The 13,682-nt window shown below is 44.8% G+C and overlaps 1 protein-coding gene across 5 annotated transcripts in view; it reads left to right on the top strand.

The window, feature by feature from the left end:
- Positions 1-13,682, top strand: part of MTHFD1 (methylenetetrahydrofolate dehydrogenase, cyclohydrolase and formyltetrahydrofolate synthetase 1) — a 95,921-nt gene that overhangs the window by 52,294 nt on the left and 29,945 nt on the right. For all 5 annotated transcript variants that reach the window (XM_039534648.1, XM_039534650.1, XM_039534646.1 and 2 more), the window contains 8 exons: positions 3,213-3,340; positions 5,529-5,626; positions 6,902-7,075; positions 8,731-8,867; positions 9,232-9,278; positions 11,203-11,310; positions 11,418-11,492; positions 13,369-13,471. In XM_039534648.1, coding sequence (XP_039390582.1) covers positions 3,213-3,340; positions 5,529-5,626; positions 6,902-7,075; positions 8,731-8,867; positions 9,232-9,278; positions 11,203-11,310; positions 11,418-11,492; positions 13,369-13,471 — 870 coding nt within the window. The remainder of the gene's footprint in view (positions 1-3,212; positions 3,341-5,528; positions 5,627-6,901; positions 7,076-8,730; positions 8,868-9,231; positions 9,279-11,202; positions 11,311-11,417; positions 11,493-13,368; positions 13,472-13,682) is intronic.

Genomic DNA, 13,682 nt, shown 5'->3' on the forward strand with positions numbered 1-13,682 from the left:
AGAAACTCCTGCCCCAAAGGATGGAGATGGGGGGAGTGGCACCGCATCTGCATTGTTCCAGCGCTACAGAAATCCTCTGTGCTGTGGGGAGGGGACAGAAGGGCAGTACTGGGGGTGGGCCACAGAATCAGCATAGTCTTTGCCTTCTTTCAAAAAAAATCCCACAGGGCACTCTTGCTTACATAGCTTCCTTTCCACAGTTTGGAACCCTCCTTTAAGGGGTAGTTCTAGGTCCTGGGGAGCCTCTTTTCGTGTGGGATGGGAGAGCTGGAAGATGGGGTGTGTCAGAGATCCCCTGTGTTGGGTGTCCTTGAACCTCAGTCGACTATTTGGAATCCATGAGTTTAGGAATTGGACAAGCAGATTGCCGCAGCAAAGGAGAAGACCAAGCAACACCCTGCCCTGGCCTGCTAGAAAGAACTTCAAGGAAACATTGAGTAGATGCTTGCATGTCCCTGTGCAGAGCTAACCCACTGGGGAATCAGTCTGGCCCTGTGAAATTGTACAGCAGTAGCATCCAACAGCAAATATCTTTACAACTGACTTTCAGAAGAAGAGCTCTGTGTAGCTCGAAAGCTTGTCTCTTTCACCAACAGAAGTTGGTCCAGTAAAAGATATCGTCTCGGCCACCTTGTCCTTCCAGATGTTGTCTTTTATCCTGACGTGAGCAGTTCACTTTCAGGTGTGCAGATTTGACTGTGAACTCTGGGAAGGGGCCTTGTAGTCTCATATCTATAAAATGCCACCATGTAGTTTCTTTGACCTCTAGCTGTTGAACTTTTTTGTCCTCTGATATTTTAGCAGTGAAGAAAATCTGTTGTATCTTTAGGAGGATGGGGTGGGTGGGTGTGGGGAGGGGTGTGTGTGTGGTGGGATGTCTAGTGGAGGGGTGGGTTAGAGGATGACTGGGAAGAACAGACAATAAAAGATCCTCTAACTGACCACTTCTTGGCACACGAGGGGAAAAATTTTAAAGCTGGTCAAATAGTCACCGTTTCCTCTTCATATATATTATCTTGCAGACTTAGCTTCACAATAGAGAATAAAATGTGCTTCTCTGGCTTGCCTGTGTATCAGACCCAGATTAGGATGTTTTTGTTTTGAGTGCATAATTTATCAGTTGTTTGATTTTTTTCTAAGGGATGAGGCTTTGTTGCTGGTATGATTTGTAGTCATCCTTGGTATTCTTAGAAGAAAATGTAATTACATTATTTGCCTTTTGCATTCCGAATCAAGTTACACTTCAGGATGGGAGGCTGAATTATTCTGTAGCTCAGGCAGCAAGCTTGCAGATTACTAACAGTTGCTGTAGAAACAGGATTTAACAGCCATGACATGGTTCAGGCTTTGAACACAAGAAGGAAACGTATCACTTAACACACAAATGTAGCAAAACTTCAAAACTGCTAGTTGTCAGTAACAGTGGTTATAAAATTAGTGTTGACTTCCCTTTCAATTTTTCAGTCTCCTGTTGTTTTATATATTTTTTTCATAGTATTTGTTAAAGCTTTTGATTATATTCTGTCCAACATTCATGTTGTACAGCCACATTGAAGTGCATGGAGCTGCACAAGAGCAACCGAGGGCGAAATGTGGCCCTCTGGTTATAATACTACTTAATTGAGATTTCTTTCTGGTTTATTAAAAAATTAAACATTTCTGATTTCTTGCTTTGAGATGAAACTGGGAAGTTCTTTCAAACTGATGTTACATCCCTCTTAATGTAATGTCCTCTGCGTTCTTAATCACTGAAGTAAACATCCACCACTCTTGCAGAGAAAGTGAAAGCCACCATTTTGATGTGCTACATCTAAAATTGAGTTCCTCTGCTGAGTAGGGGAATGAGTTCTGTCTCCAGACAGGTGAACCTCCCTGCCAACCTCACTTAATGCACAGTGAATTAAAAAAATCACAAAACATATTGGATTCTGGACCATTTATTTATGGGGAAGGGGGTGGGGGGTGGTGATTAACCTTTGCCAAATAGAGAAGAGAGACTTATTAGAGAAATAGAAATTTAAGATGTTTAAATGGAGGAGAGGGATTAAGTTGTATTTCAAGTTTAATTTGACTGGACACTAATCTAGTGATACTGCAGTATTGCTGGCCAACCATTTGAACAAAGCAAGAAACTGGCGGGGTGGGAAATGGAAAACTCTGTCCTCTCTCTAAAGAGTGGTAAATTTCTTCAATGTAAGTCAACCAGTGTATGGCATGGTACTTGCTCATAATGGTTGAAGTTGAAGTGTAACTTGTGTTATAAACTGGGCTATTAGTATTCAGTTTCAGCTCCTGTGTCGTTATTTATAGCATGCTGGCAAGATTAAATGTTCTACCTAATTCCATCTCGTATTTTTAAGTCATGTGCCAGACTTCATAGTATGTAATCACTTAAGTGCAGAACAGATCAGAGCCTTGGCTTGCTCTGAAATGCCCAAAATCTAATTTAACCTAAATATAAAGAGCAAAGGGAAATGTAGCTTCTTATTGCTGGAAAACATGTTTTTCTCCCAGCCCTCACTGCTTCCAGTCTGACTGAAAGCTATACTTCCAATTCAGGACAATTTCCAACAGCTGTATGGGGGGCTAAATGAGTTGGTGGGTTTACTTATAATAATTGGAGATATACCTATCTCCAAGAACTGGAAGGAACCTTGAAAGGTCATTGAGTCCAGCCCCTGCCTTCACTAGCAGAACTAATTTTTGCCCCAGATCCCTAAGTGGCCCCTTTAAGGACTGAACTCACAACCCTGGGTTTAGCAGTCCAATGCTCAAACCACTGAGCTATCGCTTACCCCAAGTTCCACATCTCAGCTGCCCCTTCTGCACCCACAAAGCCAGGACTTTGAGCACATGGTCCCTCCCTTCCTTTCCCAGAAGCACCATGTGATCTGGAGCCTTCTATGAAATTTCCCAGGTTACATGTCCCTTTAAGGAAGCCCCAGCACCCTCGAGGAAGTAGAGACTGCCTGTGTTCTACCTGCTCTCTGGGTAGATAGCGCTATTGATCCAGTCTGAGTTCACAAGCCCTAAAATTACCCTTTGGGAAACAAAGAAATCTAGCATTTTCCAGCTTGATCATTTTATCTCTTTGCTGCTTGCCGTATGGCTGAACTTTTATTTCGATGTGTGCGAGCCCTCATCTCAGTGGGAGCTCAGTCTCTTTTGTTTCAGTGAAATGCTCTGCGCATAACTTTATCTCCCGCTCCCAGACAGTACAAAGCCCAGTGGGAAAACAGTAGTAGGAGATGTGGCTTACAGTGCAGCGAAGGAAAGAGCTTCATACATCACCCCCGTCCCTGGCGGTGTGGGACCTATGACCGTGGCCATGCTAATGCAGGTATGTGAACCGCAGACGGAATGTGTCCTACCTGTCCTTTTTGTGCATTTGTATGATTAGCCAGTTAACACACAGTAAATAACAGTGGGCATTTCTGGGGGTGGGTGAGTGCCTGGGAGGGGTTAGGCCACTGGTCAAACATCCCACAGAAATGCCCTTTGTGTGTGTGCTACTTGTGTGTGTTTGAGGTTTTGTTCACTGTCTCTTTGCTTGCAACTTCACTGACATCATGTTACCTCATGGGGTTTGTCGCAAGAGTTGAGTGATTTCCAGTGTCACTAGCCTGGTGCCTTGCATGCCCTCTTCCTGACGCTGTGAAAAGCAATCCAGGTTTGCAGTGGGCTTAATTCACTAGAGTCCAGGCAGAGGAAAGTCATCCACCCCGCCTCCAGAGGAGAGTTTCAACAGCGCAGGGGGACTGCAGCTCTAGCTTGTTGGGAGATGGCTCATGACTACCAGGAACAGGACAGGACTGGATTTAGAGACAGACTTGGGGGCACACCGGGCTTGGGAAGCTGTTTTTGTTAGAAACAAAAGGGAAAATAGAATGTTTGAAGTAAAATGTGTCAGGTATTCTGTATGTGGATTCCCTTTTCACTAACCCCCTAGAATGTTCCAGACCTCTGTAGAATCTGGTGGAATCTTCCAGACTTTCCGAGAACTACGCTTTCCTTGAACCTCCTAGAATGTAGTCAGCCATGCCCTCGTGGGTATATAAGGGGCGGGGAGTCACCACTCAGTCAGTGAGATAAGAATGAAGTGAGAGCCCCAGCTGCAATATTGTGTAATTGTGAAAGGGTACTTGTATTGTAAGACTTGAAGAGTGTAAGCAGCGACTAATAAAGGACATACACCTCTACCCCGATATAACACGAATTTGGATATAACGCGGTAAAGCAGTGCTCCGGGGGCGCGGGCCTGCGCGCTCCGGCAGATCAAAGCAAGTTCAATGTAATGCAGTTTCACCTATAACGCGGTAAGATTTTTTTGGATCCCGAGGACAGTATTATATTGGGGTAGAGGTGTATTTAATGAGAAGCTATGCTTCAGTTCATGAGGGTAAAGGCAAGAAAGACGACCTTTTGAACTAAAGAGCTTGGGTTAATTTTCTAAGGCTGTCACCTACTGTAACACTATTTAATACTGGTCCACCCGATCGTGGTGCCCAGTTCAATTTCTTCATGTTGGTACATTTCCGTTATTGTTAAAATTAAAAGTTCCTATAAGCTTAGAGGAAATGAATATTTTTATTTGCTTATATATGGCATGACTAAATACAGATTTACAGAGCCTAGTGTGCAGATTTATCGTCTCATATGACAGGGATAAATCATGCATGCACATCGTGCATCAAAGTCATGAAATGGGCTACAAATGCAATAAAAAATAAGGTATTCAAAAGTTTAACAAATGGAGGGTAGGGTGCTGAAGATGCTCCTGGGGTGCCATTTGGCCTATGGCCGGCCCTGCTCAGGAACCCAGAGTGCCTGGACAGTGGGCTGAAAAGGCTTCGCTGATGGGGCTCTTAGGGAGCGCTAGCTGTCATTTTAAAACAAGCCATAAGGTGGCACAAGAAAGATAGCAGTAGCACAGCACCTGCCTTCAGAGGCTGCTCAAGACAATCAGCCATCCTAGGCAAAACTTTAAGGGGCTGCCCCCTCCTACTGCCTAGAACAGAGATTCTCAGCTGCGGGGGGCAGTGGGGGCGTAGGACTTTCTAGGGGGTGCAGCAAGCCTTCTGACGGCTTGGTGGTTATGATGGCGGGGGGCAAGTGCCAGGTCTCAATGACACTTAAATATGGCCTGGCCGCCCCTCTGCCAAGAAAGGGGTGTGTGGCTGGGTCAAATGTAAGTGAGTGACATTGCAACCAGGCGCACAGGGTCACTGCGCTGCTCAGGTTTGGCTCTGCCACACTAGGCAGGTGCCTAGTTTGCCTACAGCTACAGTGGCCCCTGCCTGCCTTGGGGAAAGTGGGGAGGCAATGGGGGTGAATGGGGAGGAAATAAATCCAGTGTAAGCATTTCAAAAAGTCTCATTGAGAAATGGAAATAAATGGCTTTAATCAGAGGTTAGCATTGGTCGCTGTCTGAGATAGAAAGGAGGGAGCTGGGCAGTCTTTTCTGGACCTGTGTTTATTAACCAACGTGTTGCAACATTTGTAAACTGAGCCTTTTTATGCACGTTTAGAGCACAGTTGAGAGCGCACAACGTTTTCTAGAGCAGTTCCAACCTGGGAAATGGAGCATCCAGTACAACCAGCTCAGCTTACGGACTCCTGTGCCAAGGTAACCCTTCAAATAAACTACTGCTGGCTATCTAGTAACGATGTGTTTCTGTTCTTTGTTGTCTCTTGGGCTGTGTATGGGAATTCCCATGGCAGGTTTGTATGCAGGAGGATGACTATTTGAGTTCATTCTCATTTTTAAAATTCCCAGCGTTTTGCAGAGGAACACATTCCAGTCCAATCCTGCAGAGTGACATGTGCGATCAGGCTCCTTTGCCTGTCTGAGCCCCATCGGTGGCATCAGGGCTCCAGACGGACACACACCACACTCCAGGACAGAGGCCTCATTGTGTACAATGATGCAATTTATGGTGCTGGGCCAATATGCAGGTGGCAACATCATAGTTTTTAAAATATGGATAATTGTATGATAATGGCAAGCTGCTTTTAAGGGCAGTGATGCTGCCACAGAGCAGTACTACTAGCACCTATGTAGCCATTTACACATGGAGACCCCAGTTCAGCAAAGTATTATGTATGGCCATACGTCACATTGATGGACTTCTGTGGGACTTAAGCATGTGCTTAAATGTTTTCCTGAATCAGGGCCTCAAAGCTCTGTACAAACGCTGATCTTCTCAGCCCTCTTGCAAGCCAGAGACTGCTAAGGCCAGTTAGATGCATAATGGCTGAAGCAGCAAGTAACAAGATGCCTTCCTTTGCCTTGGGAGAGCTGAAGTCTGAGGCTACACTTAGCACTTCAAAGCGCTGCCGCGGCAGCGCTTTGAAGCGCTAAGTGTAGTCAAAGCACCAGCGCTGGGAGAGAGCTCTCCCAGCGCTGTCCGTACTCCACCTCCCTGTGGGGAATAACGGACAGCGCTGGGAGCCGCGCTCCCAGCGCTGGGGCTTTGACCACACTGGCGCTTTGCAGTGCCGCAATTTGCAGTGCTGGAGAGGGTGTGTTTTCACACCCTGCTGCAGCACTGCAAATTTGTAAGTGTAGCCAAGCCCTTTGATAACAAGAGCACCTTGAGATAAGAGTTGTTGAGTTAGAGCTCCTGCTAATAACAAACACTTGAAAGTGTTTGAAATGTCCCAGGAAAGACTAGAAAATTCCCAAGTAACAGGTATCAGTAGCAAAGCTGACTTGGGAGATGCCTTTACCCATACTACAATGGGCTGAGATGACCTGTTTGGGCAGATTGACTTCTTTAGCTGTAAAGCTTAGAGATTTCAGTTTTTAAATCCTGCGTTGGGTGCTTGTGGGCTACACCTGTCAGGAAGCAGGCAGTTTCATGCTTCAGCAAATTAGATTCACCTCCCTCTTTTCTTTAAGTGACATTGAGGTATCTCGATCTTGCGTACCCAAGCGCATTGGTCATCTCGCTAGAGAAGTTGGCTTGCTCTCCGAAGAGGTGGAGCTCTACGGTCAGACCAAAGCCAAAGTCCTGCTGTCAACTCTCAAACGCCTGAAGGACCAGCCAGATGGCAAATATGTCGTCGTAACAGGGTAGGTTGTTCCTTCCTTAAAGGTGATATTGGGGTGTAGAATTTCTGAGGGAGGGTTTTGGAGCCTTGTTGCTTTGCCCTACAGTTTTAAGAATGTTGGAGGCAACTTGGAGCAATTCATAGGAATTGGATCGGACCCAGAGTACATCTAGTTCAGTATCCTGTCTGACAGTGGTTGGCACTAGAGGCTTCAAAGGATAGTGTAAAACTGCTGCAGTAGGATAAACTGGCTCCACACTTGGGGCTTGTCTGCACTGTGCATTTGCCCACACCAGAGGGGTGTAAATTCTAGAGTGTGACATGCTAGTATGAATTAACTGGACTGAGTGCACCCTGCTGGTGAGCACTAGAAGTTCCCTAGTGCATGTTAACATAGTACTGTTTGAAATGGGACTGTGTCAGTACACAATAAGGTACAATAACTCCTCACTTAAAGTTGTCCCGGTTAACATTGTTTCGATGTTAAGTTGCTGATCAATTAGGGAACATGCTCGTTTAAAGTTGCGCAGTGCTCCCTTCTAACATCGTTTGGCAGCCGCCTGTTTTGTCCACTGTTTGCAGGAAGAGCAGCCCGTTGCAGCTAGCTGGTGGGTGGTTGGAACCGGGGTGGACCAGCAGCCCCCCTATCAGCTTCCCCTATCAGCTCCCCGCTCCCCTAAGTTCCCTGTGCAGCAGCTGTCCCTCCCCACACTGCCATGTGCTGCTCCTGCCCTCTGCCTTGGAGCTGCTCCCGGGAGCCTCCTGCTTGCTGGGGGGGGGGAGGAAAGGGGGCTAATGCCAGGGTGTCTCCCCCTGCTCCTGCACCCCGCTTACCCCATCTTCCACAGAGCAGGGGGGGGGACACGTGATGGAGGGAGGGAGCTTCTAGGTAGTAGCTGCCCTCTCAGCAAGCTTATTTAATTAACAAGGCAGTGTACTTAAGCCTGGGGTCAGCTACTTAAAGGGGAAATGTGCATTTTTTCTCTCACACACAGGGTTTGTGTCCCTGTCTGCCCTCCCTCCTTTCCTGTTGCTGTTGTAGAGTGTTGAGAGTTAACCCTTGAGGGCTCAGTCAATTGTTAGTTCATTTAGCAGTAAGGCATTCCCTGGGAATATCCCACCTTCTGACTCCTCCACCTCAACCAAGCTTCACAATCATCATCACTGTGTACCAGTATTAAATTGTTTGTTTAAAACTTATACTGTGGTGGGGGGGGGAGGTGGAGAGAGAGAGTCTGGTGAAAAAAATTCCCTGGAACCTACCCTCCTCATTTACATTCATTCTTATGGGGAAATTGGATTTGCTTAACATCATTTTGCTTAAAGTCGCATTTTTCAGGAACATAACTACAACATTAAGTGAGGAGTTCCTGTACTTCTAGTATTCACCAGCAGGGTGCACACAGGCCAGTTAGTGCACGACACACTCGTGTCAATGAAAATTTACACCCCTCTAGTCTGCACCAGTGTAGACAAGCTCTAGGACTCATCCTGAACTCTGACTACATTAGGCTGTCTTGAGCCCTGAAGCATGAGGTCTTATATCCCTTCCAAAATATGTGTTAGCGTTAACTCGGGATATTCTTTGTTATCCATTAAACATCCAATCCCATTTTGAATCTTGCTAAGTTCTTGGTCTCAAGTATTCTATTGCATATCCTGCGTTGTGTATTGCAGCATAACACCTACGCCCCTAGGAGAAGGGAAAAGCACAACTACGATAGGCCTGGCTCAGGCCTTAGGAGCACATCTCAACCTGAATGTGTTTGCCTGTGTCCGACAGCCTTCTCAGGGACCAACCTTTGGCATAAAAGGTATGACTTGGCAGCGTCATATTGATCACCGTTCATGCTGGATAGAAGAGTAGCAGGAAAGGCACATTCAGCCGATGGGTGTTCTAGAAATTTCAATTCTTAAGAGAGAGTGTTTTCTGTTTCTGTGTAGAGGTGTGTAATCCCCACTGAGGTCATTTAGGGTTACACATACGTGTGGGGAGAGAATCTAATTTCTTTAGAAAGAAAGCAAGTTTTGGATGCACTCACACTAAATGTTGTGCTGGATTTCAATCATACTTGTTCAATAATAAAGACATTTTAAAAATGGCTAAGCAAATGTGCTCAAAGCTAAGGAGGCATTAGTCAGCATGGTTTCATTACTTCCTTCCATGCCTTTTTATAGGTGGAGCTGCAGGTGGTGGATATTCACAGGTTATCCCCATGGAGGAGGTAATTTTGACACAGACCTTATTGAGTGTGTAATGTTCAACCCTGGTGAGAGCTGCTGTAGTCAGTTAACTTCTTGGAAATCTTCTTGTTTGTAGTGAGATCGACGTCTCAGAATGGGTATTGACCTTCTTTCGGCAAAGCTATTTTAAGGACAGAGGGAGTTAATCTTCCATTGTTTTAAATGGAAGGCTGCGTGGATCAGTGGATAGGGTTTAGTACTAGGAATCAGGAGAACTCAGTTGCCTTGCCATTTCTACCACTGACTCACTGCATGACCATAAGCAAATCATTTTAATTCTATATGCTTCAATTTCCCATCTGTAGCATGGGGGTAACAATGGCCCTCCTTTGCAAAGCACTTTTAGATCTAAGGGGGAAGAGCATTGCATAGCACTGTCAATGACTGTTTACAATCTCAGGAACAGACTATTTCTGTGTGCTACTTCTACATAATTATGTCTGATTACTAATATACAATGGGTAAGGGAAACTTGGAAAGCAGTAAGGCCAAGACGTAGCTGTGCGAGTGGCCAGCAAATTAGATAGGAATATGCAATGCGATATGGCAGCAGCAAAGGTAATATGATTTCTTTGTTTATTGGCAGGGGGCAGGGAGAGGCTGCATCCATACACATAGCATCGCAGGGCATGGAGTTAGAAGACAATGTCTCTTGTGTTACTGCACCTAGAATATGCTATTTGCTCTTTGAGCTAGAAATAGAGTGACACATTGGAAGGCATTCAAGGAAGATCAGCAGAAATGATAAGGGGACTATAGGGAAAGATCCATGTGTCCAGTCCACAAAAGATGTAAATGTGAAAGCAGGCAAAGATTTAATTAGCATGGTGCTGAGGGGTATGTTAGTGAATTCAAGGAAGGAAAAATAATCTCCCAATGGAAGCTGTGGAAGCCCAGTCATTTGGGACACTTAACTAGACTGTTCAAAATGCTTGCCCATATACAATAATAAGGAACAATCCTGCTGTGGCTGGAAAACAGACTAGATAGGTAAGATCTGGCTGTGACCTCTGTGGTATTAAGACCAATTCCAATCTTGGGGGTGGGGGAGGGGTGTTAATCAAAACATGATTTAAAAAAAAAATTGCAAGTCTGTGGAGCTATTCATCACAGTACAGGCTCTGAGATATTAGTGGATACCTTTTGCAAGCAATCTCCAGCCGAGGAAGAATTTAGCCGGTAGAGAACATTAAAACGAGAGGTGCAAAATAAGGCAATAAGCAATGGCACATATTTGTGTATTAGAATAAGATTGGCTCTGGTGATTAGTACATGGCTATCCAGTGTCAGATGGTTGAAAAACAGAGTAACTGTCCATTTTAAGGCCTTAATAATTGAGGTTTCCGGAGTGTATGGGATTAAGATTTTATAGCTCTTGCTGTCATCTCTTCTGACTTCTAACACCATCTCCCTTCTTCATTTCACTCCTGCTATGCATAATTTCCCCAACTGCATCCCCTTCTCCCCCGCTCCATTTTTATATGCTAAGCCCAGAAGTAGCAGCTGTAAATCCTAACCTCTAATCCCACTATGCTGCACAAATCAGATCATGTGTCTGAAATGAAGGTAACAACAAAGCAGTATAGCCATGTTTTTCCATCATCTGCGTGAACCTTCTCTTGATGATCCTGGCAGAGCTGGGGGAACTGACTTTTGTGTGAGAAACTCATTTTGAACACTTCGTTCAGGAAGTTTGTAAAATGACATAAATGTGGGGGCGGCATGTTTCTGTTTTAGACAAATTCCATCTTCTGTTCCACACATTGCACAGAGCAATTTCCCCCCACCGCTCCCCCGGTAACATTGCTATTAATATTTCTCTTTCCATCTGGCTATAACAAACTACCGGGAAAAAAAAAAAAGTAAAAGAAGGGTAAAATAACTGATGTCTGTTTTTTCCTATAGTTTAACCTCCACCTGACAGGTGACATCCACGCCATCACGGCAGCCAATAACCTAGTAGCTGCAGCTATTGATGCTCGTATGTTCCACGAGCAAACTCAGTCTGATCAGGTAAGAGATGACGCGGATGATTCCATTCTGTGTTGTGTTAGGCACAGTCTATTTTGCCAAGATTTTTTGGACACCCTGCAGCTGCTAATTGTATCTCATTCTTCAAGGCTCTTTTTACCCGCTTGGTGCCTTTGATCAATGGTGTTAGGAAGTTCTCTGATATTCAGATCCGAAGACTGCAGGTGAGTTAATCAAGCCTGTTAAGTTTCTAGTGCTGTTCTGTATGTGTCGTCTTTACCTTGTGAAAAGATAAATTACAAAAATCTTACATTGGTCTGTTTGTTGGTATTTATTTATGCAGCACGCAAAAATGCATTACCCCACAATCCAGCTAAAGACATGTCACAGCCCTGTCCTTGAAGAGGTTTCAGTCTAACTTTATACAGTATTCAGTGAATAAGTAAACTACAAGGAAGTTAGGAAGAAACAAGGGCCCCTTATAAATAATCTACTGTTATTTCAGTGTCCTTGATGCAGCATAAGTCAGAAATAAATAGTCCTTGCCCCAAGGACCTCCTTCAAATACATAGTCATGACTGAAGATGAACGTTTCATGCTGTGGTATTTATTGTGGCAGTGAACACAAAAACACAGCCTTCTGATCGTGAGCGACTGGAAATTGTATTTTAATACAAACTGAGCAAAAAAGGAGAGAGGTGCTTTATTTTCACATTCTGTGTGTCAGTTTTTGCATGGAAAAATACTCCATTGAATTGCACTCATCTAGGCACACAGCTGTTCAATGATCGTTTAAATGACTAGAACTTGGGATGCAAATGGCATCGTTTGTCTAGTGCTCAGCAAAAGAACATGGGCCAGCGTGTGTTCCTGGTCTCTAGCAATTCCGTTTCACAGTAGGAACAAGATCATCATCTAGGTGGTAGGTTCAGGGGAAATTATTGGAGTTGTCTGCTGGTTAACCAGTTGGCCTTCCTATTAACATAGCCTGAGGCACTCAGAATTGCACAACTACTTTTATGTTGTACAGCCAGAACAGGTGTCCATTGGGAGGGCAAGAACAATAGTCTGATTGTGGGGACTCTACATTTTTGTATCATTAACTGGCTGTAATGTCTATAACATGTGATACTCATGTTCGATTGCCAGTTTCAGTCTCTCCTCCTTTGCTGGGCTATGTCACATCAAGCACTCAGGCCTATTATATGGAGTGTTACTGACAGGCTCTGCAGGGAGCCCTTGCCAGTCCTCTGCTGCCACAGCGCTGTTGGCTATAATGTGGAGGTGTGAAGGGGATGCTAAAACTGCCAAAAGGAGAGTCCTGTTGGCTCTGAGAACCCCTGGTGCTCAGGAGAGCGACAGAGGAGAACCTGTCCCTCTTGCCTCTCTTCTGGGAACACGTAGGTCTGTGCTATCTAAATAAAATGCTTGCTGTTCCTAAATCAGTTCCATCGCTTCACTCATTTCTAAGCTTATACTTGAATCTGGCTCCATGAGATAATGCCTCTCTCAATTAAGCATCTTGGTAAATTGCCCATCTTCAATAAGTTCCTGGTCTTCAGGCAGCACTTTCTGGGATGTTAACTGTCTTGTGACTGAATTGTTGAATGCCTCCTTTGTGCACTGTATCTAGCATGCTGAAGAAGCAGTGTTTTAATACTTATGGCAGTGTGCAGTGGCTGCAGGCCAAGTAATGAGAAATCCAGTGTAAACACGAGACTTGTGTTTAGAACCTGCCACAGAAGGTAGAGCTTTGCATGATTTCTTAGGGATGCTGATGGAAGGGGCTTCCCTTCCTCTTTAAAATGTTGCTAGCTGTCTTGTACCTGTGTTGATATTTGACGCCCGCTCTGATGGGAGGGACTGTATTATATGCATTGCCCTCTGACAGAATTGGCAATTACCTAGTTGCACTCTGTGCTTCAGAAATGGATTCTCCACTGCTGCTTTATGCAGGGAAATGGAGCTCTACAGAGACACCCTCTCCCTCCTTTTATTGCTGAAAATGGGAAAACCTGCTGTGTGAAGGCTCATCATTTTAATAAAGGTTCATTTCCTTCAACCTTTTGACTATTTATTTTTCCCCTCTCCTCCCCCCAGAAATTGGGTATTGAGAAAACTGACCCTGGGACATTGACGGATGAAGAGAGAAAAAAATTTGTGAGATTGGATATTGATCCAGCCACCATAACATGGCAAAGAGGTACCAGAGCAATAGACAGCTGAACTGATGGATATGACAAATGTGTGAAAAGAGGAGTTGTAAACGTACAGGGAGCTGTGTTTACTGGCAAAACATGGCGTTCTGACATTGTGCATGCTCAGTAGGCTAGATTCACCCTTTGGGCTTTTATTTCAGTCTCAGTCCTAGAGCAGCTGACACAGATGGCTTGAATCTTGATGTGCTCAGGTGA

The sequence above is a fragment of the Mauremys reevesii genome, linkage group 4, assembly GCF_016161935.1.
Source record: "Mauremys reevesii isolate NIE-2019 linkage group 4, ASM1616193v1, whole genome shotgun sequence".
Classification (NCBI taxonomy): domain Eukaryota; kingdom Metazoa; phylum Chordata; order Testudines; family Geoemydidae; genus Mauremys; species Mauremys reevesii.